At 44.3% G+C, this 27,122-nt stretch overlaps 1 protein-coding gene across 1 annotated transcript in view; it reads right to left on the reverse strand.

Annotated features, from left to right (window-relative positions):
* Window positions 1-23,709, reverse strand: part of LOC134948543 (protein Wnt-7a-like) — a 125,836-nt gene extending 102,127 nt beyond the window's left edge. Inside the window, exon 1 of the mRNA XM_063936587.1 lies at window positions 23,468-23,709. Coding sequence (XP_063792657.1) covers window positions 23,468-23,541 — 74 coding nt within the window. The 5' untranslated portion in view covers window positions 23,542-23,709. The remainder of the gene's footprint in view (window positions 1-23,467) is intronic.
* Between the last annotated feature and the right edge of the window lie 3,413 nt (window positions 23,710-27,122).

The following is a 27,122-nucleotide window of genomic DNA, read 5'->3' on the forward strand; positions in this document are numbered from 1 at the left end:
TCACCAACCATGTATTTGGGATGAAATAATTACTCCCCAACTCGCAGTGTATCCATGAAAATGACAGCTTGCACTTAGGCAGTTAGGGCACGGAAAAAAGCCCTATATTAGCGGACAACTAGAAGCAAAGTGATCACTGCTACCATCACTTTGTTTCCGCGTTGAGACCCAGCACTTGTGCCCTCTCAAAAATCCTTTGCGTCAGAGTGGGGTATTAGCTGCTTCGCATTCCACAGCTTGGTAAAGCCGTCTGTTTAGCAGCCTCTTTAAAAACAAACTAAGGGGGCATTAATATATCTATTATCGGTGCAAGGTTTGCGGTGCACACAAGCTTTAGAGCCCATGGGGGCCCACACCGCACACTCTGCAACCATATAAATATACTTATCCCTCCGAGTCCCGCGGGCTGCGGCATCCAGCTCTACAGACAGAAATCACCGGGAAAATGGTGTGGCAATAATTTTCACTGTAATTTCCACATTCACAGTAGAGATGTCCCTAGGAACAAGGCCCGGATGCCATATTCCCGGAGACCTGCTTATTATACACAGTAGACTCTGGCTCCTGTGCTGCCAGAAAGGAGGGGGCCCGATGGATCCTGTACACGGGCCCTCTCCTCTCTTAAACCACCCTCGTCAGGGGGGCTACTTTTGAGGTCGAAAATGGAGGGACCACTGAAGATTTTGGTCCCTCCTTGTTACAGCGTAGGGGTGCTTTGATAGATGAGCGCCTGAAATTTTTCGGGTTTTGTGTTTTGGTTTTGGGTTCGGTTCCGCGGCCGTGTTTTGGGTTCGAACGCGTTTTGGCAAAACCTCACCAAATTTTTTTTGTCGGATTCGGGTGTGTTTTGGATTCGGGTGTTTTTTTCAAAAAACACTAAAAAACAGCTTAAATCATAGAATTTGGGGGTCATTTTGATCCCAAAGTATTATTAACCTCAAAAACCATAATTTACACTCATTTTCAGTCTATTCTGAATACCTCACACCTCACAATATTATTTTTAGTCCTAAAATTTGCACCGAGGTCGCTGTGTGAGTAAGATAAGCGACCCTAGTGGCCGACACAAACACCGGGCCCATCTAGGAGTGGCACTGCAGTGTCACGCAGGATGTCCCTTCCAAAAAACCCTCCCCAAACAGCACATGACGCAAAGAAAAAAAGAGGCGCAATGAGGTAGCTGTGTGACTAAGATTAGCGACCCTAGTGGCCGACACAAACACCGGGCCCATCTAGGAGTGGCACTGCAGTGTCACGCAGGATGTCCCTTCCAAAAAACCCTCCCCAAACAGCACATGACGCAAAGAAAAAAAGAGGCGCAATGAGGTAGCTGTGTGAGTAAGATTAGCGACCCTAGTGGCCGACACAAACACCGGGCCCATCTAGGAGTGGCACTGCAGTGTCACGCAGGATGTCCCTTCCAAAAAACCCTCCCCAAACAGCACATGACGCAAAGAAAAAAAGAGGCGCAATGAGGTAGCTGACTGTGTGAGTAAGATTAGCGACCCTAGTGGCCGACACAAACACCGGGCCCATTTAGGAGTGGCACTGCAGTGTCACGCAGGATGTCCCTTCCAAAAAACCCTCCCCAATCAGCACATGATGCAAAGAAAAAGAAAAGAAAAAAGAGGTGCAAGATGGAATTGTCCTTGGGCCCTCCCACCCACCCTTATGTTGTATAAACAAAACAGGACATGCACACTTTAACCAACCCATCATTTCAGTGACAGGGTCTGCCACACGACTGTGACTGATATGACGGGTTGGTTTGGACCCCCCCCAAAAAAGAAGCAATTAATCTCTCCTTGTACAAACTGGCTCTACAGAGGCAAGATGTCCACCTCATCTTCACCCTCCGATATATCACCGTGTACATCCCCCTCCTCACAGATTATCAATTCGTCCCCACTGGAATCCACCATCTCAGCTCCCTGTGTACTTTGTGGAGGCAATTGCTGCTGGTCAATGTCTCCGCGGAGGAATTGATTATAATTCATTTTAATGAACATCATCTTCTCCACATTTTCTGGATGTAACCTCGTACGCCGATTGCTGACAAGGTGAGCGGCGGCACTAAACACTCTTTCGGAGTACACACTTGTGGGAGGGCAACTTAGGTAGAATAAAGCCAGTTTGTGCAAGGGCCTCCAAATTGCCTCTTTTTCCTGCCAGTATAAGTACGGACTGTGTGACGTGCCTACTTGGATGCGGTCACTCATATAATCCTCCACCATTCTATCAATGTTGAGAGAATCATATGCAGTGACAGTAGACGACATGTCCGTAATCGTTGTCAGGTCCTTCAGTCCGGACCAGATGTCAGCATCAGCAGTCGCTCCAGACTGCCCTGCATCACCGCCAGCGGGTGGGCTCGGAATTCTGAGCCTTTTCCTCGCACCCCCAGTTGCGGGAGAATGTGAAGGAGGAGATGTTGACAGGTCGCGTTCCGCTTGACTTGACAATTTTGTCACCAGCAGGTCTTTCAACCCCAGCAGACTTGTGTCTGCCGGAAAGAGAGATCCAAGGTAGGCTTTAAATCTAGGATCGAGCACGGTGGCCAAAATGTAGTGCTCTGATTTCAACAGATTGACCACCCGTGAATCCTTGTTAAGCGAATTAAGGGCTGCATCCACAAGTCCCACATGCCTAGCGGAATCGCTCCCTTTTAGCTCCTTCTTCAATGCCTCCAGCTTCTTCTGCAAAAGCCTGATGAGGGGAATGACCTGACTCAGGCTGGCAGTGTCTGAACTGACTTCACGTGTGGCAAGTTCAAAGGGCATCAGAACCTTGCACAACGTTGAAATCATTCTCCACTGCACTTGAGACAGGTGCATTCCACCTCCTATATCGTGCTCAATTGTATAGGCTTGAATGGCCTTTTGCTGCTCCTCCAACCTCTGAAGCATATAGAGGGTTGAATTCCACCTCGTTACCACTTCTTGCTTCAGATGATGGCAGGGCAGGTTCAGTAGTTTTTGGTGGTGCTCCAGTCTTCTGTACGTGGTGCCTGTACGCCGAAAGTGTCCCGCAATTCTTCTGGCCACCGACAGCATCTCTTGCACGCCCCTGTCGTTTTTAAAAAAATTCTGCACCACCAAATTCAAGGTATGTGCAAAACATGGGACGTGCTGGAATTTGCCCATATTTAATGCACACACAATATTGCTGGCGTTGTCCGATGCCACAAATCCACAGGAGAGTCCAATTGGGGTAAGCCATTCCGCGATGATCTTCCTCAGTTGCCGTAAGAGGTTTTCAGCTGTGTGCGTATTCTGGAAAGCGGTGATACAAAGCGTAGCCTGCCTAGGAAAGAGTTGGCGTTTGCGAGATGCTGCTACTGGTGCCGCCGCTGCTGTTCTTGCGGCGGGAGTCCATACATCTACCCAGTGGGCTGTCACAGTCATATAGTCCTGACCCTGCCCTGCTCCACTTGTCCACATGTCCGTGGTTAAGTGGACATTGGGTACAACTGCATTTTTTAGGACACTGGTGAGTCTTTTTCTGACGTCCGTGTACATTCTCGGTATCGCCTGCCTAGAGAAGTGGAACCTAGATGGTATTTGGTAACGGGGGCACACTGCCTCAATAAATTGTCTAGTTCCCTGTGAACTAACGGCGGATACCGGACGCACGTCTAACACCAACATAGTTGTCAAGGCCTCAGTTATCCGCTTTGCAGCAGGATGACTGCTGTGATATTTCATCTTCCTCGCAAAGGACTGTTGAACAGTCAATTGCTTACTGGAAGTAGTACAAGTGGGCTTACGACTTCCCCTCTGGGATGACCATCGACTCCCAGCAGCAACAACAGCAGCGCCAGCAGCAGTAGGCGTTACACGCAAGGATGCATCGGAGGAATCCCAGGCAGGAGAGGAATCGTCAGAATTGCCAGTGACATGGCCTGCAGGACTATTGGCATTCCTGGGGAAGGAGGAAATTGACACTGAGGGAGTTGGTGGGGTGGTTTGCGTGAGCTTGGTTACAAGAGGAAGGGATTTACTGGTCAGTGGACTGCTTCCGCTGTCACCCAAAGTTTTTGAACTTGTCACTGACTTATTATGAATGCGCTGCAGGTGACGTATAAGGGAGGATGTTCCGAGGTGGTTAACGTCCTTACCCCTACTTATTACAGCTTGACAAAGGGAACACACGGCTTGACACCTGTTGTCCGCATTTCTGGTGAAATACCTCCACACCGAAGAGCTGATTTTTTTGGTATTTTCACCTGGCATGTCAACGGCCATATTCCTCCCACGGACAACAGGTGTCTCCCCGGGTGCCTGACTTAAACAAACCACCTCACCATCAGAATCCTCCTGGTCAATTTCCTCCCCAGCGCCAGCAACACCCATATCCTCCTCATCCTGGTGTACTTCAACACTGACATCTTCAATCTATCAGGAACTGGACTGCGGGTGCTCCTTCCAGCACTTGCAGGGGGCGTGCAAATGGTGGAAGGCGCATGCTCTTCACGTCCAGTGTTGGGAAGGTCAGGCATCGCAACCGACACAATTGGACTCTCCTTGTGGATTTGGGATTTCGAAGAATGCACAGTTCTTTGCTGTGCTGCTTTTGCCAGCTTGAGTCTTTTCATTTTTCTAGCGAGAGGCTGAGTGCTTCCATCCTCATGTGAAGCTGAACCACTAGCCATGAACATAGGTTAGGGCCTCAGCCGTTCCTTGCCACTCCGTGTCGTAAATGGCATATTGGCAAGTTTACGCTTCTCCTCCGACAATTTTATTTTAGGTTTTGGAGTCCTTTTTTTTCTGATATTTGGTGTTTTGGATTTGACATGCTCTGTACTATGACATTGGGCATCGGCCTTGGCAGACGACGTTGCTGGCATTTCATCGTCTCGGCCATGACTAGTGGCAGCAGCTTCAGCACGAGGTGGAAGTGGATCTTGATCTTTCCCTAATTTTGGAACCTCAACATTTTTGTTCTCCATATTTTAATAGGCACAACTAAAAGGCACCTCAGGTAAACAATGGAGATGGATACTAGTATACAATTATGGACTGCCTGCCGAGTGCAGACACAGAGGTAGCCACAGCCGTGAACTACCGTACTGTACTGTGTCTGCTGCTAATATAGACTGGTTGATAAAGAGATAGTATACTCGTAACTAGTATGTATGTATAAAGAAAGAAAAAAAAACCACGGTTAGGTGGTATATACAATTATGGACGGGCTGCCGAGTGCCGACACAGAGGTAGCCACAGCCGTGAACTACCGCACTGTACTGTGTCTGCTGCTAATATATAGACTGGTTGATAAAGAGATAGTATACTCGTAACTAGTATGTATGTATAAAGAAAGAAAAAAAAACCACGGTTAGGTGGTATATACAATTATGGACGGGCTGCCGAGTGCCGACACAGAGGTAGCCACAGCCGTGAACTACCGCACTGTACTGTGTCTGCTGCTAATATAGACTGGTTGATAAAGAGATAGTATACTCGTAACTAGTATGTATGTATAAAGAAAGAAAAAAAAACCACGGTTAGGTGGTATATACAATTATGGACGGGCTGCCGAGTGCCGACACAGAGGTAGCCACAGCCGTGAACTACCGCACTGTACTGTGTCTGCTGCTAATATATAGACTGGTTGATAAAGAGATAGTATACTCGTAACTAGTATGTATGTATAAAGAAAGAAAAAAAAACCACGGTTAGGTGGTATATACAATTATGGACGGGCTGCCGAGTGCCGACACAGAGGTAGCCACAGCCGTGAACTACCGCACTGTACTGTGTCTGCTGCTAATATAGACTGGTTGATAAAGAGATAGTATACTCGTAACTAGTATGTATGTATAAAGAAAGAAAAAAAAACCACGGTTAGGTGGTATATACAATTATGGACGGGCTGCCGAGTGCCGACACAGAGGTAGCCACAGCCGTGAACTACCGCACTGTACTGTGTCTGCTGCTAATATATAGACTGGTTGATAAAGAGATAGTATACTCGTAACTAGTATGTATGTATAAAGAAAGAAAAAAAAAACACGGTTAGGTGGTATATACAATTATGGACGGGCTGCCGAGTGCCGACACAGAGGTAGCCACAGCCGTGAACTACCGCACTGTACTGTGTCTGCTGCTAATATATAGACTGGTTGATAAAGAGATAGTATACTCGTAACTAGTATGTATGTATAAAGAAAGAAAGAAAAACCACGGTTAGGTGGTATATACAATTATGGACGGGCTGCCGAGTGCCGACACAGAGGTAGCCACAGCCGTGAACTACCGCACTGTACTGTGTCTGCTGCTAATATAGACTGGTTGATAAAGAGATAGTATACTCGTAACTAGTATGTATGTATAAAGAAAGAAAAAAAAACCACGGTTAGGTGGTATATACAATTATGGACGGGCTGCCGAGTGCCGACACAGAGGTAGCCACAGCCGTGAACTACCGCACTGTACTGTGTCTGCTGCTAATATAGACTGGTTGATAAAGAGATAGTATACTCGTAACTAGTATGTATGTATAAAGAAAGAAAGAAAAACCACGGTTAGGTGGTATATACAATTATGGACGGGCTGCCGAGTGCCGACACAGAGGTAGCCACAGCCGTGAACTACCGCACTGTACTGTGTCTGCTGCTAATATAGACTGGTTGATAAAGAGATAGTATACTCGTAACTAGTATGACTATAAAGAAAGAAAAAAAAACCACGGTTAGGTGGTATATACAATTATGGACGGGCTGCCGAGTGCCGACACAGAGGTAGCCACAGCCGTGAACTACCGCACTGTACTGTGTCTGCTGCTAATATAGACTGGTTGATAAAGAGATAGTATACTACTAATATTATATATACTGGTGGTCAGGTCACTGGTCACTAGTCACACTGGCAGTGGCACTCCTGCAGCAAAAGTGTGCACTGTTTAATTTTAATATAATATTATGTACTCCTGGCTCCTGCTATAACCTATAACTGGCACTGCAGTGCTCCCCAGTCTCCCCCACAATTATAAGCTGTGTGAGCTGAGCACAGTCAGATATATATATACATTGATGCAGCACACTGGGCTGAGCAGTGCACACAGATATGGTATGTGACTGAGTCACTGTGTGTATCGTTTTTTTCAGGCAGAGAACGGATATATACAAACAACTGCACTGTCTGGTGGTCACTGTGGTCGTCAGTCACTAAACTCTGCACTCTCTTCTACAGTATCACAGCCTCAGGTCAATCTCTCTCTCTCTCTCTCAACCCTAATCTAAATGGAGAGGACGCCAGCCACGTCCTCTCCCTATCAATCTCAATGCACGTGTGAAAATGGCGGCGACGCGCGGCTCCTTATATAGAATCCGAGTCTCGCGAGAATCCGACAGCGTCATGATGACGTTCGGGCGCGCTCGGGTTAACCGAGCAAGGCGGGAGGATCCGAGTCTGCTCGGACCCGTGAAAAAAACATGAAGTTCGTGCGGGTTCGGATTCAGAGAAACCGAACCCGCTCATCTCTACTTTGATTATGCTGTTTCCGGGAGATTTCCCACAATATAAGTTTAATAAATATGCTCCTAAAGGAGCCCCTTTGTTCAGCGTTCGAGAGATGTTATTATGTAGCCATTCCAGTATCATGCCACATGACATAGGTGATATAATGCAACAATAAGACAGAAGTAATTTTCTCCTGGAGTCTATGCCAGACAGGATGGAATGCATATGAAACTATAACTTTTATCATCCAGAATCGTATAGTTCTACTTTTGAAAATCAAACCTATTACTCTTTCTGTTAATAATTAGCAGATTACTGGTTGACTAGTTCCTGTACAGATCATCTTCAACTACTCCTAAATAGATTATGTTTTATAAAACATCTTATACTTAAAAAACATGATGAATACACTGGATTTAGTTTATTTTAATTTAACCCATACATCCCAGCTGTCCCTTGTTATGTTTCCATGAATGCAAATAATATAGTGTCTACTAATTTTAAATATCTACAAATTAATAAACCACAATGTGACCAGTTGTTTTGCAAGACTATCTTGATTCAAGCCAATAAGATTAAACAAAGACAACAGTCCAACAGTCCTCTATTACAGAGATAGAGCACTATACTTGTCCAACTGTATACAGACATATCACACTATACCTATACAAATATAACATAATTACTGCGTCCAATGATAATACAATTCTACTACACTGTATACAGACATGCAGCGCTAAAATATCCAACATGGTCTGATCACTGGATATATAAACTATATATAAACTATGTGATTTTAATACATTACACTCTATTCTGTACAGCGTAGACATGATCTGACCACTGAAAATGGCAACTAAATCGCAATTCTGTCACACTCTATACAGACATTCATACTATCCTTACCATAAATTGTCTGACCAGTGGAAACAGTCATTATATAATTTAGGATCTGATTCAACGGGGCATTCGTAACTGCGTATTTGGATGCAGCGGGTCTGTAAAAATATGTCAGTCACAAGCAGAGCCGGATTAAAGCTATGGGGGGCCCTTACTAAAGAGGAAGTAGATTAAATATATATATATAGATATATATATATCTCTATCTATCTATCTATCTATCTATCATCTATCTATCTATCTATTCATACACACATATATATATCTATCTATATATATATATATATATATATATATATATATATATATAACCCAGAGCCTACATTTTTTTCATTTTCAGCAGCAGGGAAAAAACAATGAAAGATAGTCAGCCTTACTTGCTCAGGCTGCTGTCAGTGTCTGCTGAGACAGAGGAGTTCGAGAGCTCGATCCTCTCTGCCTCTAGTCTCCATTAAGGGCTCCAGGCTTCCTGTGCTGGACTGGCTCCACATGTTGCCAGGGTTCGGGTTCTTCTTCCTTCCTCCCCTCTGCAGCCTGCGCGCCCAGCCAATGACTGAGCCGCAGGCTGCTGGTTAAACCGCTATTGGACAGCTGAGCCGTCGCTCAGCTGTCCTCTACTCTCTGCTATGCAGCGCCGCTGCGGGGAGCCGGGAGCGCAGCAGCACCACAGAGCGGATCGGTAAAAGCGATCCGTTCTGTGGAAGGGGGCCCCTTTTAGAAAGGGGGGCCCGTGGTACGTATCCCCGGGACCCCCCTTAATCCGGCTCTGGTCACAAGTAAGCCCCCGGAGCCTTTACAACTGCATAGGAAGATGTAGTCACAGGCTCATATATGCCCCCAACGTGGTCGGAACACGTCTGAGTTTTTCTAGCTAAACTCCGAATCCTCCCACAAACGCTCACTGCCTGTCACTCACATTGCTAATCAATCCTCACTGTGTCCACCAATGCTAATTAATCGCAGCTGTGTCTTATTCGAGTACAAAAAAAAAACACTCAGCTGCTCAAACATATGCACTAGGGCCCTCATTCTGAGTTGATCGCTCGCTAGCTGCTTTTAGCAGCAGTGCAAATGCTAGGCCGCCGCCCTCTGGGAGTGTATCTTAGCTTAGCAGAAGTGCGACTGAAAGGATCGCAGCGCGGCTACAAAAAAAAGATTGTGCCGTTTCTGAGCAGCTCCAGACCTACTCCTAGCTTACGATCACTTCAGACTGTTTAGTTCCTGTTTTGACGTCATGAACACGCCCTGCGTTCGGCCAGCCACGCCTGTGTTTCCCCCATCACGCCTGCGTTTGTATCGGACACGCCTGTGTTTTTCCACACACTCCCAGAAAACGGTCAGTTACCTCCCGGAAACGCCCACTTCATGTCAATCACTCTGTGGCGAGCAGTGTGACTGAAAAGCGTCGCTAGACCTTGTGTGAAACTACTTCGGCTGTTGTGAAAGTACGTCGCGCGTGCGCATTGCGCCGCATACGCATGCGCAGAAGTGACTTTTTTTGCCTGATCGCTGCACAGCGACCGAAAACAGCTAGCGAACAACCGCTGAATCACGTAGATGTAGTGTCCTACATTGAACACTACACATACGCAACATGATCTGACCACTGGCCCTAATATAATGCAATTCTGTTATAATCTGTATATACATAGATTTCTGCACCTATCCAAAAGTGACATGACCACATCACATGGTATCATTGTTATATACTATATAGACATAGCATATCGGGGCAGATGTATTAACCTGGAGAAGGCATAAGGAAGTGATAATCAGCCAATCAGCTCCAATATGTAAATTAACAGTTAGGGGCTGATTGGCTGCTGCATTTATCACCTTGCACTTATCACTGGTTTATCACTTCCTTATGCCTTCTCCAGGTTAATACATCTGCCCCCATTATATCTAATCAACATGACCTGACCACTGTACCTTATCCTAATACAATTATATTACACTCTGTACAGCAGGGGTGGGGAACCTCCGGCCCGCGGGCCGTATAAGGCACGCGAAGCCGTTTGCTCCGGCCCACCCGCTTCTCTGTGAGACACGCCGCCGCTGAGTCCGGCGGCAGCGTGTCTCAGCTGTCTGGACAGGGACTCAGGAGGAGAGCGCAGCTGTCAAGTGGGAGCGGCGGCGTGTAGAACTTGAAACCAGCAGCCGGTTCGTGAGCCAATCAGAGCTCGCGGACCGGCAGCCAAACAGGAGCCGCGGCTGCCGGTCCGCGAGCTCTGATTGGCTCTCGAACCGGCGGCTGGTTTCAAGTCCTGCACGCCGCCGCCCAACATAGCCGCGCTCTCCTCCGTGTCTAGCCGAAAGAAGCAGCGGTAAGCAGCACGGAGGGCACGAGGGGGGCATCTCTATACCTGGCACTGTGGGGACATCTGTATACCTGGCACTGTGAGGGGCTTTTGTATACCTGCCACTGTGGGGGGCATCTGTATACCTGGCACTGCGGGGGCATCTGTATACCTGGCACTGTGGGGACATCTGTATACCTGGCACTGTGAGGGGCTATTGTATACCTGGCACTGTGGGGGGCATCTGTATACCTGGCACTGTGGGGACATCTGTATACCTGGCACTGTGGGGGGCATCTGTATACCTGGCACTGTGGGGGGCATCTGTATACCTGGCACTGTGGGGGCATCTGTATACCTGGCACTGTGAGGGGCAATCTGTATACCTGGCACTGCGGGGGCATCTGTATACCTGGCACTGTGGGGCAATCTGTATACCTGGCACTGTGGGGACATTTGTATACCTGGCACTGTGAGGGGCATTTGTATACCTGGCACTGTGGGGGGCATTTGTATACCTGGCACTGTGGGGGCATCTGTATACCTGGCACTGTGGGGGCATCTGTATACCTGGCACTGTGAGGGGCATTTGTATACCTGGCACTGTGGGGGCATTTGTATACCTGGCACTGTGGGGGCATCTGTATACCTGGCACTGTGAGGGGCATTTGTATACCTGGCACTGTGAGGGGCATTTGTATACCTGGCACTGTGGGGGCATTTGTATACCTGGCACTGTGGGGGCAATTGTGGATCTGGCACTGCACTATTGGGGGCATATGTGTATCACGTCCCATTTTAACTGGCCACACCCATTTTTTGGGTGCGCGCCTCCGGCGCGCACACACAGTGCCTATAAGGGGCAGACCTACTGGGGGGCAGGGTAATTTTTTAAGTTGAGAATTTTTGTATGGCCCCCGAAGGATTTTATAAATATCCACATGGCCCTCGGTAGAAAAAAGGTTCCCCACCCCTGCTGTACAGAAATATGATACAACTGCTACCCACTGTGTCCTAACCATTGGACATGACCATAATACAATTCTATTACACCTTATACAGACATGGGACACTACACCACCCGCCATGTCCTGACCTTTGGACATGACCATAATACAATTCTATTACACCCTATACACACATAGGGCACTATACCCCCAACATGACCTGATCACTGGACAGGACCATAATACATTTCTGTTACACTCTATACAGACATAGGACACTACACCCCCAACATGACCTGATCACTGGACATGAACATAATACATCTATTACACCCTATACAGACATAGGATACTACACCCCCAACATGACCTGACCACTGGACAGGACCATAATACAATTCTATTACACCCTATACAGACATAGGACTCTACACCGCCAACATGACCTGACCACTGGACAGGACCATAATACAATTCTATTACACCCTATACAGACATAGGACTCTACACCGCCAACATGACCTGATCATTGGACAGGACCATAATACATTTCTATTACACCCTATACAGACATAGGACTCTACACCGCCAACATGACCTGATCATTGGACAGGACCATAATACAATTCTATTACACCCTATACAGACATAGGACTCTACACCGCCAACATGACCTGATCATTGGACAGGACCATGATACAATTCTATTACACCCTATACAGACATAGGACATTACACCCCCAACATGACCTGACCACTGGACAGGACCATAATACATTTCTATTACACACTATACAGACAATACAATTCTATTACACGCTATACAGACAATACAATTCTATTACACGCTATACAGACAATACAATTCTATTACACCCTATACAGACATAGGACACTACACCCCCAACATGACCTGACCACTGGACAGGACCATACTACAACTCTATTACACACTATACAGACATAGGATACTACACCCCCAACATGACCTGAGCAGTGGACATGACCATAATACAATTCTATGACACCCTATACACACATAGGACACTATACCCCCAACATGACCTGACCACTGGACAGGACCATACTACAATGCTATTACACACTATACAGACATAGGGCACTATACCCCCAACATGACCTGATCACTGGACAGGACCATAATACAATTCTATTACACCCTATACACACATAGGACACTACACCCCCAACATTACCTGATCACTGGACAGGACCATAATGCAATTCTATTACACACTATACAGACATAGGACACTACACCCCCAACATGACCTGATCACTGCACATGACCATAATACAATTCTATTACACACTATACAGACATAGGACACTACACCCCCAGCATGACCTGACCACTGGACAGGACCATACTACAATTCTATTACACACTATACAGACAATACAATTCTATTACACGCTATACAGACATAGGACACTACACCCCCAACATGACCTGACCACTGGACATGACCATAATACATTTCTATTACACCCTTTACAGACATAGGACACTACACCCCCAACATGACCTGACCACTGGACAGTACCATACTACAATTCTATTACACACTATACAGACATAGGACACTACACCCCCAACATGACCTGACCACTGGACAGGACCATACTACAATTCTATTACACACTATACAGACAATACAATTCTATTACACGCTATACAGACATAGGACACTACACCCCCAACATGACCTGACCACTGGACATGACCATAATACATTTCTATTACACCCTTTACAGACATAGGACACCACACCCCCAACATGACCTGACCACTGGACATGACCATACTACAATTCTATTACACACTATACAGACATAGGACTCTACACCCCCAACATGACCTGACCACTGGACATGACCATAATACATTTCTATTACACCCTATACAGACATAGGACACTACACCCCCAACATGACCTGATCACTGGACAGGACCATAATACAATTCTATTACACCCTATACAGACATAGGACACTACACCCCCAACATGACCTGACCACTGGACAGGACCATACTACAATTCTATTACACACTATACAGACAATACAATTCTATTACACGCTATACAGACATAGGACACTACACCCCCAACATGACCTGACCACTGGACAGGACCATACTACAATTCTATTACACACTATACAGACATAGGACACTACACCCCCAACATGACCTGACCACTGGACAGGACCATACTACAATTCTATTACACACTATACAGACATAGGACTCTATACCCCCAACATGACCTGACCACTGGACATGACCATACTGCAATTCTATTAAACACTATACAGACATAGGACACTACACCCCCAACATGACCTGATCACTGGACAGGACTATAATACAATTCTATTACACCCTATACAGACATAGGACGCTACACCCCCAACATGACCTGACCACTGGCCATGACCATAATACAATTCTATTACACTCTATACATACATAGGACGCTACACCCCCAACATGACCTGGCCACTGACTGGACATGATCGTAATACAATTCTATAGATTGTAAGCTTGCACGCATGGCCTTCCTACCTCTATGTCTGTCTGTTTTTACCCAGTTTTGTTCTATTACTATTGTTCTAATTGTAAAGCGCAACGGAATATGCTGCGCTATATAAGAAACTGCTAATAAATAATAAATAAATAAATATAATTCTATTACACTCTACACAGACATGGAACACTACACCCCCAATATGACTTGACCACAGAACATGACCATAATATAAGTCTATTACATGCTGTACAGATACTGCATCTATTATAATATATTCTTATTGCACTTTACATCATCATATTTAGTAGATGTAACTTACACAACATACAGAATGTGAACACTTGCTGAGCGTATTAAAATTCAAGATCATATAGACGACAGTTTGAAGGGATACATTTTCTGAACTTTCAATTGTCTCTTGTCATCTGAGTGAGTTGATGACAATAAGCTTTTGTGGCCAACCTCACCTATAAGAACCTCACACGTATAAGAACCTCACACCTATAAGAATCTCACACCTACTGTATAAAGAGCAGCGTTTACAGGTCACCACATTTATCACGTATTTGTGCCGCAATGAGACTGACTAGCCTCACCCATCTACCATGCATTTACTTGTTTAATTAAGATTGATTTGCCTTTCTGTCTGGTAGAACGTGTCTGGGACATGCCGTGGTATAACAGTCATGTCTATGTGGGGCACCTGAGCCAAGGTGTGTGCCTAAGGAGCAGTTATTTTGTATCATCCTGTCAAAACACAAGTATTAATTCTCACTATTCAATTTAATGTGTGCTTTTTCATTCCAGTCATTTTGCCACTCTAGAACTATTTACATTGTTGGAATTCCCAACTGCCACCTATAATATGGCATCAAGTCTGGGTGCTGCATGTCACCTGAATACACCAAATGGAGCCTTTCTGGGAGCCGAACCAACATTCATAAGAATGCAGCCTATTCATTAATTAGAAACTAGTGATGTCACCGATGACATCACTGTGCATCAAGGATGTCATTGGCTCCTAGTGTAATGACTAATAGCATTCTCAGGCATTTTGGTTTTTGTCTACAAAATGTCTGCCACCACTGTGAAGGCGATGGGTGCATTTTAGAACAGGGTACCGCCGGAAAATAATGGAGGGAAGACATTTACAAAACAGGGAGACTACAGGATAACCTTAAACAGACCTGCCAAGCTATTATGTTTAGGAATAAAAAAATAAACAAAATTCTAATATTCTGAAGCGTCTGAAAAGGGGGCGTGGCATCGCGGCCGCGATCGCGAGTCATGCCCCCATTTGTCGTTACTGAAGGCATGACCAGCGCTCTGTGAGCTACTGGCATGCCCCCTGTGCCTCCATCTCCATGCGCACAGCATCTATTCACCGCAGAGCAGCAAATAACTCCCAACTGCCCCCCACCACACCACCACCGCGGGACACTGCGGCCCGTGGGTGGGACAGTTCCAAAAATCCGGGACTGTCCTGCGAAAATCGGGATAGTTGGGAGGTATGAATGGGTGTACAAAAATACAGGAACTGGGCACGTGATAAGTCCATCAACCCTAAATGATAGCAGCCTTTAAGGTAATTCCCATTTTATTTCAGAAATGTTTCAGGTTAAAGTTATTAGCCCTTTTATTATGTTATTCTCATCTCAGCATTGCTGCAAGACCCTCCCTCCTTTCAGTGATATTGTATGCATTATAGAGGGAGGAGGCACACTTAGATGAATTCTAGCTGTTTGTAAAGACAAATGTACCTTGAGTAAAAGAAGCAAAAACAAATGAGACAAATTTATTTTTGTTATAACAACAGTCAACAAAAGATATTGCTATTTGATGTTTTCAAGGTCAGAATAAAAATGGGGTGGATGAAACTTCTTAGGGTGTGTACACACGGTGAGATATTTTCTTTCGATTTTGACTATATAGTCAAAATCACAAGACAAGTTAGTGCAGATCGCAAGGTGAAAGTCACCTTGCGATCCCGATTCAATCCCGATGCGCGGTCCTGCAAGGTCGGCATCGCAAGAAAAGATAGACTGTGCAGGCAAGTCAATCCTTGCTAGATCGGTGTACTATTTAGTTCATCTCACATGTCAATGAAATCCAGGGGCGGATTGGCCATAGGGTTTACAGGGAAGATTCCCGGTGGGCCGGCGCACCCGTGGGGCCTGTTTTGTTTGAGGACATGTGGTCCTTTTTATAGACATAATGAATAAGATGCTCAATAATTTGCATATATGAAAATTACATTGCCACTTAGCCTGTGATTGCAGATGATCTAGTGTATGCTCTGTCTGCCTGCTTGGCTGACATATAAGATTGAGTGCAGTTCCGTAACTAGGCATTTTAGCGCTGTGTGCAAGAAACGGCATTGGCGCCCCCCACCCACCCTATGTAAGATAGGGGCAGTGCGTGCCATGGGCGTGGCTTCATGGGGAAGAGGCGTAGCCACAAAATAATACCAATTCATATTTCGGTGCACAGTAGTCTCCATTATTTAAATTACGCTGCACAGTAGCGCCACTACACCAAGTAGTGCCCCTTTTACACATTACGGCAGACAGAGTCCCCCTTTTTACACATTACGCCAGCCAGCGTCCCCTTTTTACACATTACGGCAGACAGCGTCCCCCTTTTAACACATTTACAGCAGACAGAGTCCCCTTTTTACACATTTAGGGCAGACAGCGTCCCCCTTTTTACACATTACGGCAGACAGCGTCCCCCTTTTTACACATTACGGCAGACAGCGTCCCCCTTTTTACACATTACGGCAGACAGCGCCCCCCTTTTTACACATTACAGCAGACAGCGTCCCCTTTTTACACATTACGGCAGCCAGTCCCCCTTTTTACACATTACGGCAGACAGTCCCCCTTTTTACACATTACGATAGATATATATATATATATATATATATATATACATATATCTATCTATACATATATCTATCTATCTATACATATATCTATCTATACATATATCTATCTGTCTATACATATATCTATCTATCTATACATATATCTATCTATCTATACATATATCTATCTATACATATATCTATCTATCTATACATATATCTATCTATACATATATCTATCTGTCTATACATATATCTATCTATTTGTCTATACGTCTATCTATCTATCTATCTATCTGTCTGTCTGTCTGTCTGTCTGTCTGTCTGTCTGTCTGTCTATCTATCTATCTATCTATCTATCTATCTATCTGTCTATACATATATCTATCTATATATCAATCAATCAATCAATCTATCTATCTATCTATCTATCTATCTATCTATCTATCTAATCTATCTATCTATCTATCTATCTATCTATCTATCTATCTATCTATCTATCTATCTATCTATCTATCTATCTATATATATATATATATATATATATAAATATCTATCTATCTATACACATGTACACTGCTCAAAAAAATAAAGGGAACACTAAAATAACACATCCTAGATCTGAATGAATGAAATATTCTTATTAAATACTTTGTTCTTTACATAGTTGAATGTGCTGACAACAAAATCACACAAAAATTATCAATGGAAATCAAATGTATTAACCCATGGAGGTCTGGATTTGGAGTCACCCTCAAAATTAAAGTGGAAAGACACACTACAGGCTGATCCAACTTTGATGTAATGTCATTAAAACAAGTCAAAATGAGGCTCAGTAGTGTGTGTGGCCTCCACGTGCCTGTATGACCTCCCTACAACCCACACAAGTGGCTCAGGTAGTGCAGCTCATCCAGGATGGCACATCAATGCGAGCTGTGGCAAGAAGGTTTGCTGTGTCTGTCAGCGTAGTGTCCAGAGCATGGAGGCGCTACCAGGAGACAGGCCAGTACATCAGGAGACGTGGAGGAGGCCGTAGGAGGGCAACAACCCAGCAGCAGGACCGCTACCTCCGCCTTTGTGCAAGGAGGAACAGGAGGAGCACTGCCAGAGCCCTGCAAAATGAGCTCCAGCAATCCACAAATGTGCATGTGTATTCTCAAACAATCAGAAACAGACTCCATGAGGGTGGTATGAGGGTCCGACGCCCACAGGTGGGGGTTGTGCTTACAGCCCAACACCGTGCAGGACGTTTGGCATTTTCCAGAGAACACCAAGATTGGCAAATTCGCCACTGGCGCCCTGTGCTGTTCACAAATGAAAGCAGGTTCTCACTGAGCACATGTGACAGACGTGACAGAGTCTGGAGATGCCAAGGAGAACGTTCTGCTGCCTGCAACATCCTCCAGCATGACCGGTTTGGCAGTGGGTCAGTAATGGTGTGGGGTGACATTTCTTTGGGGGGCCGCACAGCCCTCCATGTGCTCGCTAGAGGTAGCCTGACTGCCATTAGGTACCGAGATGAGATCCTCAGACCCCTTGTGAGACCATATGCTGGTGCGGTTGGCCCTGGGTTCCTCCTAATGCAAGACAATGCTAGATCTCATGTGGCTGGAGTGTGTCAGCAGTTCCTGCAAGACGAAGGCATTGATGCTATGGACTGGCCCGCCCGTTCCCCAGACCTGAATCCAATTGAGCACATCTGGGACATCATGTCTCGCTCCATCCACCAATGCCACGTTGCACCACAGACTGTCCAGGAGTTAGCGGATGCTTTAGTCCAGGTCTGGGAGGAGATCCCTCAAGAGACCATCCGCCACCTCATCAGAAGCATGCCCAGGCATTGTAGGGAGGTTATACAGGCATGAGGAGGCCACAGACACTACTGAGCCTCATTTTGACTTGTTTTAAGGACATTACATCAATGTTGGATCAGCCTGTAGTGTGTTTTTCCACTTTAATTTTGAGGGTGACTCCAAATCCAGACCTCCATGGGTTAATAAATTTAATTTCCATTGATAATTTTTGTGTGATTTTGTTGTCAGCACATTCAACTATGTAAAGAACAAAGTATTTATTAAGAATATTTAATTCATTCAGATCTATGATGTGTTATTTTAGTGTTCCCTTTATTTTTTTGAGCAGTGTATATATCTATCTATACATATACATATACATATATATATATATATATATATACACACATATCTATATATCTATCTATATATATATATATATATATATATAAAACCCTTTTAACACATGAGGCAGCAGAGAGAGGTGTGTGTGTTTGTGGTGTGTGGTGTGCATGTGTGAGTGTGTCTGTTCCCCGTCCACCTGTTACTGTTATGCGGCATCGAGGAGCAGCAGCAGGCACTCACACAAAGTCCAGGCGCTCATGAGCCTCCTACAGCGCTGAGGTGCCGAGTCTCCCTCGCAGCGGTTCATATGCGGCAGCAGGCGCCTGACCCAGCGCTCCCGCTCCCTCTCCTTGTCAGAGATGGCGGCGGGGCTGACAGGCGGAATTACCACCCGGCGGCATGTAACACTTGGCGCCTGCGCCACCGCTCCAGTCCCTTGTAGAGGCGGCGGCTGAACACAGGCGCCAGTGGACAGCATTACATACAACGGCCGTACGTGCGGGGATGCTGCCGATGGTGCGCCTTCAGTGCAGTTGCGCTGTGGGCAAGGCACCATCTGCACACACCTAGTTACGGCCCTGATTGAGTGAATAGTGATTGGGATACGGTTGGTGTAATAAGCAAGAAAATATCTTTCTAAAGAATGATATAGTTTCCTAAATTCTGAAGGTGTATCATATAATGTGCTCATAATATTTAATTTTCTTTTTAACTTCCCCCTTGATGCTGGACATGCCCACTATCTGGAAAGTCTTGGGGGGAGGGTGCTGCTGCCATGGCCCATGTCTAGACCTTACACCTCTGGTGCTGCCTATGTGGGGCCACTAGTACAAATTTTTCCAGGGTCGCTTTTTGTTCCCAATCTGCCCATGATGACATCTCACATAAGCCAAAATCGTAAGCACACATAGTCCATATCTCAAGAAAAGTTAGTCAAAATCTGTGCTATCTGGGCTCCAGGGAGTTCAAGGGAAATCGCAAGTGAAAATCTAGCATAGCAAGGATCTCACCGTGTGTACACACCCTTACTAATGTAACACTTTTTAACACTTAAGCCTCTCACTAGTGTGGCTTGTGCTGGCCTGTGGGTTCCCATGCCCTGGACTTGTACCTTAGTTCTAGGGACCTACCAGATGAGGTCACCCGTTCACAGTTGGTGGGCCCATATATTTGACCAAAATTATGCTAAGCACCTTATATTTACTCTGTGTTACTATGCTATATTGCACAGTTTATTATATGTATTGTGACTAGCAGTGCTTAGTATTTAGTGTGCACCTGCATTTTATTTTTTTCTGTGTGGAACTACAAGTATCAGCATGGTATTACCTCTCATTAAATTTATAATCAGGTTGCAGTCCAAGCTCCCCTATCCACATATTCTATATTGTGTACATGTGTACACTTGAAAACAGAGACTCCTTCGGCTTGGATTGGCACCCCTCCCTGCTGCCCAAGGGTGTTTTTAATTAGCAGGGATCGCTGGCATTTACAGACTGAATATTGGAAACAGGCACTATGAATGGTAAGTCCTGAATACATTTACACAACTTACTCAGAGGAAAAAAAAAAAAGTAATTTAGCAGTGGCAAATCAAGAAATATTTTTTTTTGTGTAAGATTATTGCTTATAAATAATAATCTGGTGCAGGTCTTTTTTCTCTCTTCAAATTTATACAATTTGTCAGTTTTACTGATGAGTTATTTTGGGCATCATATTGTAACATTTAATGTAGCTCTTTTTTAGCACATAGTTCTTTTATTTATTTATTTTTACCAATCTAATACTTTTTAACATGCTAATTATTACCTCTCACCTATGTAACACTCTCAACACATAGCTGTTGCTCCTTATTACCCACGAGATGAGGTCATCTGGTCACGGTTGGTGGGTCCAAATTTTTGCCCCAAATTATGCTAAGCACCTCAAATTTACTCTGTTATAAAGACTGCTGCTGCTGCGGCAGCCGCAGCAGGAAGCCGCAAATAAGGGGGGATATGGTCGTAGCCAGGAGACACAGGTGCCGGCAGGGAGGGGGCATGCTGGACAGTTGGAAAAAGGTGGTGGTGGTGATGGTGGTGGTGATGCAGCTGAACACATACAACAAAGGGGGGAAGGGGTAGTTTCATACTGCGGCTTCAGAGGGGAAAAGTTATCACTTTACGAAAAACTGACTTCTCAAAACGCTTTTCGGACGTGATCATTTTCTCATGGGGGCATGATCAATCATGAAAAAATTGTGAGAGTATACAATGAGAATTGAAAACCAAAATATTCTGATTGCAAATTTTTTTCATGATGAATATGCCCAGAGAGAGAGAGGGAGACACATTGGGACATATAGCCCTGGCCACACCCACACTGCACTGTTCACATCTCCTCCCCTTATCAGTATAGGCCCTTGAACATTTTCAGCAACAGGTCCATGTGGCCATGGGCGTAACTATATAGTGGATGCAAGGGATACCATTAATGATAAGGGGGCATTATAATGTGGCATCATTTGTACTGGAGGCAACTGTAATGTGGCACAATATGAACTGGGGGCACTGTAATGTGTCATAATCTGATTTGCTCATTGTAATGTGCAGAGCACTATAATGTTACATAATAAGAACTGGGGCACTCTAAAGTAGCACAATATGAAATGGAGACACTATAGTGTGGCATAATATAAACTGGGGCACTGTCGTGGCATTATTTGAACTGGTGGGCACTCTAATGTGGCAAAGTATGATCAGGAGGCACTTTAATGTGGCATAATATGAACTGGGGACACTGTATGTCATAATGTGAATTGGGGGTAGCCGCAGAGTCTGACATTATGTAAACTAGGGCACCACCATGGGGCATAATATTAACTAGGGCACTATTATGGTTAAGAAAATGAACCAGGGCACTATTTTGGTGCATAAAAATTGATAACTAATGCAGAGAGGTGTCTCTCTAGAAGCATTGGACAAGGGCCCCTTCAATATGTTGCTATGGGCCCCCAAAGTTCTGGTTACGCCCCTGCATGTTGCTCTTAATGCAGCTCTGGATAGTTTACAACTAATACTATGGTTTTACGTAGCTTTGTCAGGTCAATATTCTATCATTTATTTACTCAGACTTAAATCAAGTGCACATTCTGCTTTAAATACATTACTATTACTGTTACGACTCCTTAACACTTATTGGGAAGAATAAACTGCCAGGAACAGGCAAAAAATCTGCTGAAAGTTCTTTCAATTAATTAAATGAAGATTTTTCTTTTATCTTCTGCTTTTTTGTTGTTTTTGTTTTAACATCCAGCTTCTCCCCCTTGTCAATGTAACACAATGTACATCGCCGCACACTGCTGGAAGACGCAGGTTCTGTGACACATCACTGAGATTACATTTGTACATCCATGGTTCAGGGAGATCACCCTGGGGCACCCTGTAGACACTTCCACCCAGCAGAATACAGAACCTGCAGAGGAGGGGAGTGATGGACAGGGGAGGGTGGGGGGGGGGGCACCAGTTGTGCCAGGAGGAGAGGACTACAGCTGCCAGACTAGTGCATTCTTTGAGAACAATCTGCTCTGTACCACACACTCGTGTACACACACACACAGTCACACACACACACACACACACACACATACAAAGCCAGGAGGAATGAAAAATACAAGTGTGCAGGTTTCTGGCAGGAAAATCGTTTTTTCGCCGTTGCTGTAGGAACAGGTGTGTTTGTTTGGCTGCTCACCGGGGGATGTGTCAGGTGGTATTTTGTCACAAAAACACCCCTCATTGTGGGCAAGCACAGATACTGACACACCCTGACAGTGTCTGCTAGAGGTATAAACACCACAGGCTGCTAGATGCATACTGTATACTGTATCGGTGCCAGCTCAATCTGACAATATACTCACTGTCTGACAAATGCCCTAAAAATTCTGGGTATTTCGTACATTTAAAAAAAAAAAAGTTTTGCAACCAAATAATGATTTTCCGAGTACCCACATGAACCAGCTTATTAGACGGTTAACACTTTGCAGTGTGGTTCCCTCACTTGTATCTACAGTATAGTCGCTCATCATTAAGGATTTATTGTAATGCACAGTCGTTTGATGCAGGTGCCAAGCATTAAATGCACAGTTCTTACCCTCTGTGGTGGAAATGAACTCAGATATAAATTATCTTCATTTTATTGATAACAATCTCTTCCTGAATTCCTTTCGCCTTCCTCCATGCTTCCTAATGTCTAACTTTTCAATCTCGCCTGAGGTAACCCCCTCCCCATATTAGACAGCTGCTTTTTCAATGATATTTGCTTACCCTTCTCCGCAAAGCATCAACCCAATGCAAAGCACAGTGTGACACAGGTCCAGCCAGCTCAGCTTCAGTCTCATGCTGTTATCAGCCAGGCTTTTCCCCGCTTGTCAGCCTGTGTGAGACTTTCCTGCAGCATCGGTCGTTGAAATCATTCTACCTGCAGGAAAAAAAAAAAGCAAATTGCATGTGCCAGGTAGGAACAGAGGGGAGATAGGGATGAACACACGGAGGCATGGACACAGAGCTGCTGCTGTGTCTTCCAGCACCAGACAATGCAGCTGGTGTATGATATAAGATTCCCTCCCCTGATGCCTCCTTTATTTAGCGCCTTCAAACTCTGTAAAGAGCTCCTCTGCCAGCCCTATCGTGTAATTATGCCACCTGTCTGTCACTGGCGAAGCCGATTATCACTGCAGAAGGTAGGCTGCGGCAGCACAAAATTTGTTGGTACCTTGTCTTCTGCTCAGGAGACATAAATCTGTTCTTTAGTGCCAGTGACTGACTGGAGAAAGATGGAACTCCAGGTTACCTGGGCACAGGTAGGTCCTGCCTTCATACCTCGCAGATGCGTAGAACCCTGCTGAAGTGTGGGCTCTGTATAAATGTTACCTTAAATGTTTGGAGGGGTGTGATAGATATGGGGTGGGGGTGTGTGTGAAAGAGACAGAGAAGGTGTGTTAAATAACAATCCACCTACTGCTGCCAAAATAATATTCTCTATTCATTCCTCCACCATTATATCCCCCCCACACACACCTCCCAGAGAGGGAGGGGGGGGGATCAGAACCTAGGGATGGGGGGGATAGCTCACTGGGTGGGACAAGCTGTCAAAGAAGCAAGGAATGATAGTAGTTACAAATATTGTGCTAACAGGGAGTTTCTCTGCAGACCAAGCCCCCGACAGCACAAAATCCGGTAAAAAAAAGTCACAAAAAGATGAATAGCAACACAGCCTGCGGGGTTGACAGCAGATAGGGAGTGAGCATGGAGAGTGTTATCACAAATCTTGCTGACATCCCCAGCACATATTACAGTCATATTTCTGTGTCCATGCAGTGATTATGTGGAAGCAAGCAGTGTATGTACAGTATGTACGTTGGGGTATGTTCTGTCCAGCCAATCACAGTGCTAAGCACCTGCCTCAGGTCACTGAGCATATATATGCACATGAAACACCACCCTGCACTAATAAATATGCACATGAAACACCACCCTGCACTAATAAATATGCACATGAAACACCATCCTGGACTAATAAATATGCACATGAAACACCACCCTGCACTAATAAATATGCACATGAAACACCACCCTGCACTAATAAATATGCACATGAAACACCACCCTGCACTAATAAATATGCACATGAAACACCATCCTGGACTAATAAATATGCACATGAAACACCACCCTGCACTAATAAATATGCACATGAAACACCACCCTGCGCTAATAAATATGAACATCAAACACCACCCTGCACTAATAAATATGCACATGAAACACCACCCTGCGCTAATAAATATGAACATCAAACACCACCCTGCACTAATAAATATGCACATGAAACACCACCCTGCGCTAATAGTCAACTATCAAAACTAAGTGGAACAAAATTGTAAAAAAAACTACATAAAGACATTTCTACAGCTCTAGGCATATCCCTCGTGAGACCTAAATGTTAAACACAGCTCTGAGCGCCTGTCTGTATGTATATTTCAGGAGGTTATGGATTAAGTTGATACTTACTTTTGAAAAGTATTGATCTATTCTCTGTCCGGCATGTAACTGGGGTCCCAACCGCTGAAGACAATGGAGGTTGTCGAAGTCAAAAATATTACATAAAAAGAACATACAAACTACACATATTATAAGTCGCTATACTTGCAAATACGCGCAGCGAGCACAGCAATATATGGTAACACACACATTTACACGGACATTCCACAGAGATGGATTCGACACCTATTTCATACAGTACATAATTATAATAATATCAAGCGCCAGACATCATGATGATTTAAAATTATATATAATGAAGTAATGTCATGTATGTGTATTATTTGAACGAAGTAAGATACACCTGTCATATTTACAATTAAAGCAACCAGATTAATGTGTAGATTAATTTGATACTTGTTATTAAGTTGTAGGACATTGCAACAAGGAGTTATGATTAAATGTATGAAAGCTAAAATCACTCTTATTAGGATGGTGGACAGGAAGCTCAGGCCAGCCCCTTTTGATGTCTTCAAAGCTGAACCTGTTTAGCATATACAAATAGACTAGTGACTCATCATGAATGAGAAAGTTCCCTCCTCCAAAACTAGATAACACATTGCAGAGACACACAGTTCTCAGTTGCTGTTTTGTACCAGACGATGATGGAGTTGCTTCTAGACCAGTTCCTGTATTTATTTGCTGAGAGAGAGCGATATAAGAGGGAATGGTATGGTATGCTGGCCTGTAACTGTATGTAACTGTATGTATTAACTGCTTCCTGTATGAGTTGTAACCATGTAACTATAGGTATACTGTACATTGTAATATATTGAATCCATATCCTTTTAATAACAAATATATACATCAATGAGCTTTGGAACTCAGATAATGTGTGGGTGTATTGTTTTCTCTTATGGGATGCAGTGTTTTGCTATGTATAGCGCACATTCATGGCACATGGTAATAAGAGGTGCAGGCGTTTACAACATATATTAGAGCGCGCATTTTAAATATTTGTAAGGAAACAATTTGGTAGTTACAGATGAGGGCTCTTATGGGATATCATGGTCTTAATGATGCACTGTACATTATAAACGCGACGCTGTGGTCGATCAGCTTGTGGTGGACGCATCGTGAAGCTGAGAAAATCAAATCCGTGTGTTCTGTTGTGTTATCGGTAAGCCAATGATATGAAAATTCAAAGGACAATGTGTTTCTCATAATATTTAAGATGCTAAAATGTATTTTTATTGTTGCAAAACAAAGTTCAAATAAGTCATATTGTGTTTGATTCAGATTGGATTGTTTATCTGTTAAGTAGATTTAAAAGTACATTTAAAAGTTGCTGCATAGCTTTGATATCGTTTTTTTTTTTAAACTCAGGCCTAAAATAACTTCTGGTGCTTGTATAATGTGTGATTTCTTTGTGACAAAGGAAGCCGCATGGTCTGTCCTCCATTTTGGACTAACCACATGGCCTGTCCACCATCTTGTGTAAACCTCATGGATGTGGAAGGGGGAGGAGCAGTGGCCATTTTAGGAAGGTCCCTTTCTAAATAGCTGATTTTCAGTCTGCTCAGAACAATCAGTTTCCTTTGTAACATCAAGCACCATTTATGAGTTACCAATGCATTTATTTAACCCATGCCATAGTCAATTACAAATAGTTTCAGTTGGGCCTAGTGAGAGTAAATGGTGAGATAAGTTTTTTTTTCTTTCCTTCGTGTCTGTGCATAATTACTTTACATCAAGTGGGGGGTTGCACACAGATAGAAAAAGGAAAGAAAGGGTTTTGTTTTTTGTTTTTTTTCCCTTCCAAGACTTGTAGAATCTGCTTACTAGGGAGGATAGCCATTGAAATGCAAATTAACCTGTGTAACTGCTTTTTTTTAGCAGTGAAAAGCAAATAGCTTTGATATGCAAATAAGAGGTAAGG

The sequence above is a fragment of the Pseudophryne corroboree genome, chromosome 8 (genome assembly GCF_028390025.1).
Source record: "Pseudophryne corroboree isolate aPseCor3 chromosome 8, aPseCor3.hap2, whole genome shotgun sequence".
NCBI classification, from domain to species: Eukaryota; Metazoa; Chordata; class Amphibia; order Anura; family Myobatrachidae; genus Pseudophryne; species Pseudophryne corroboree.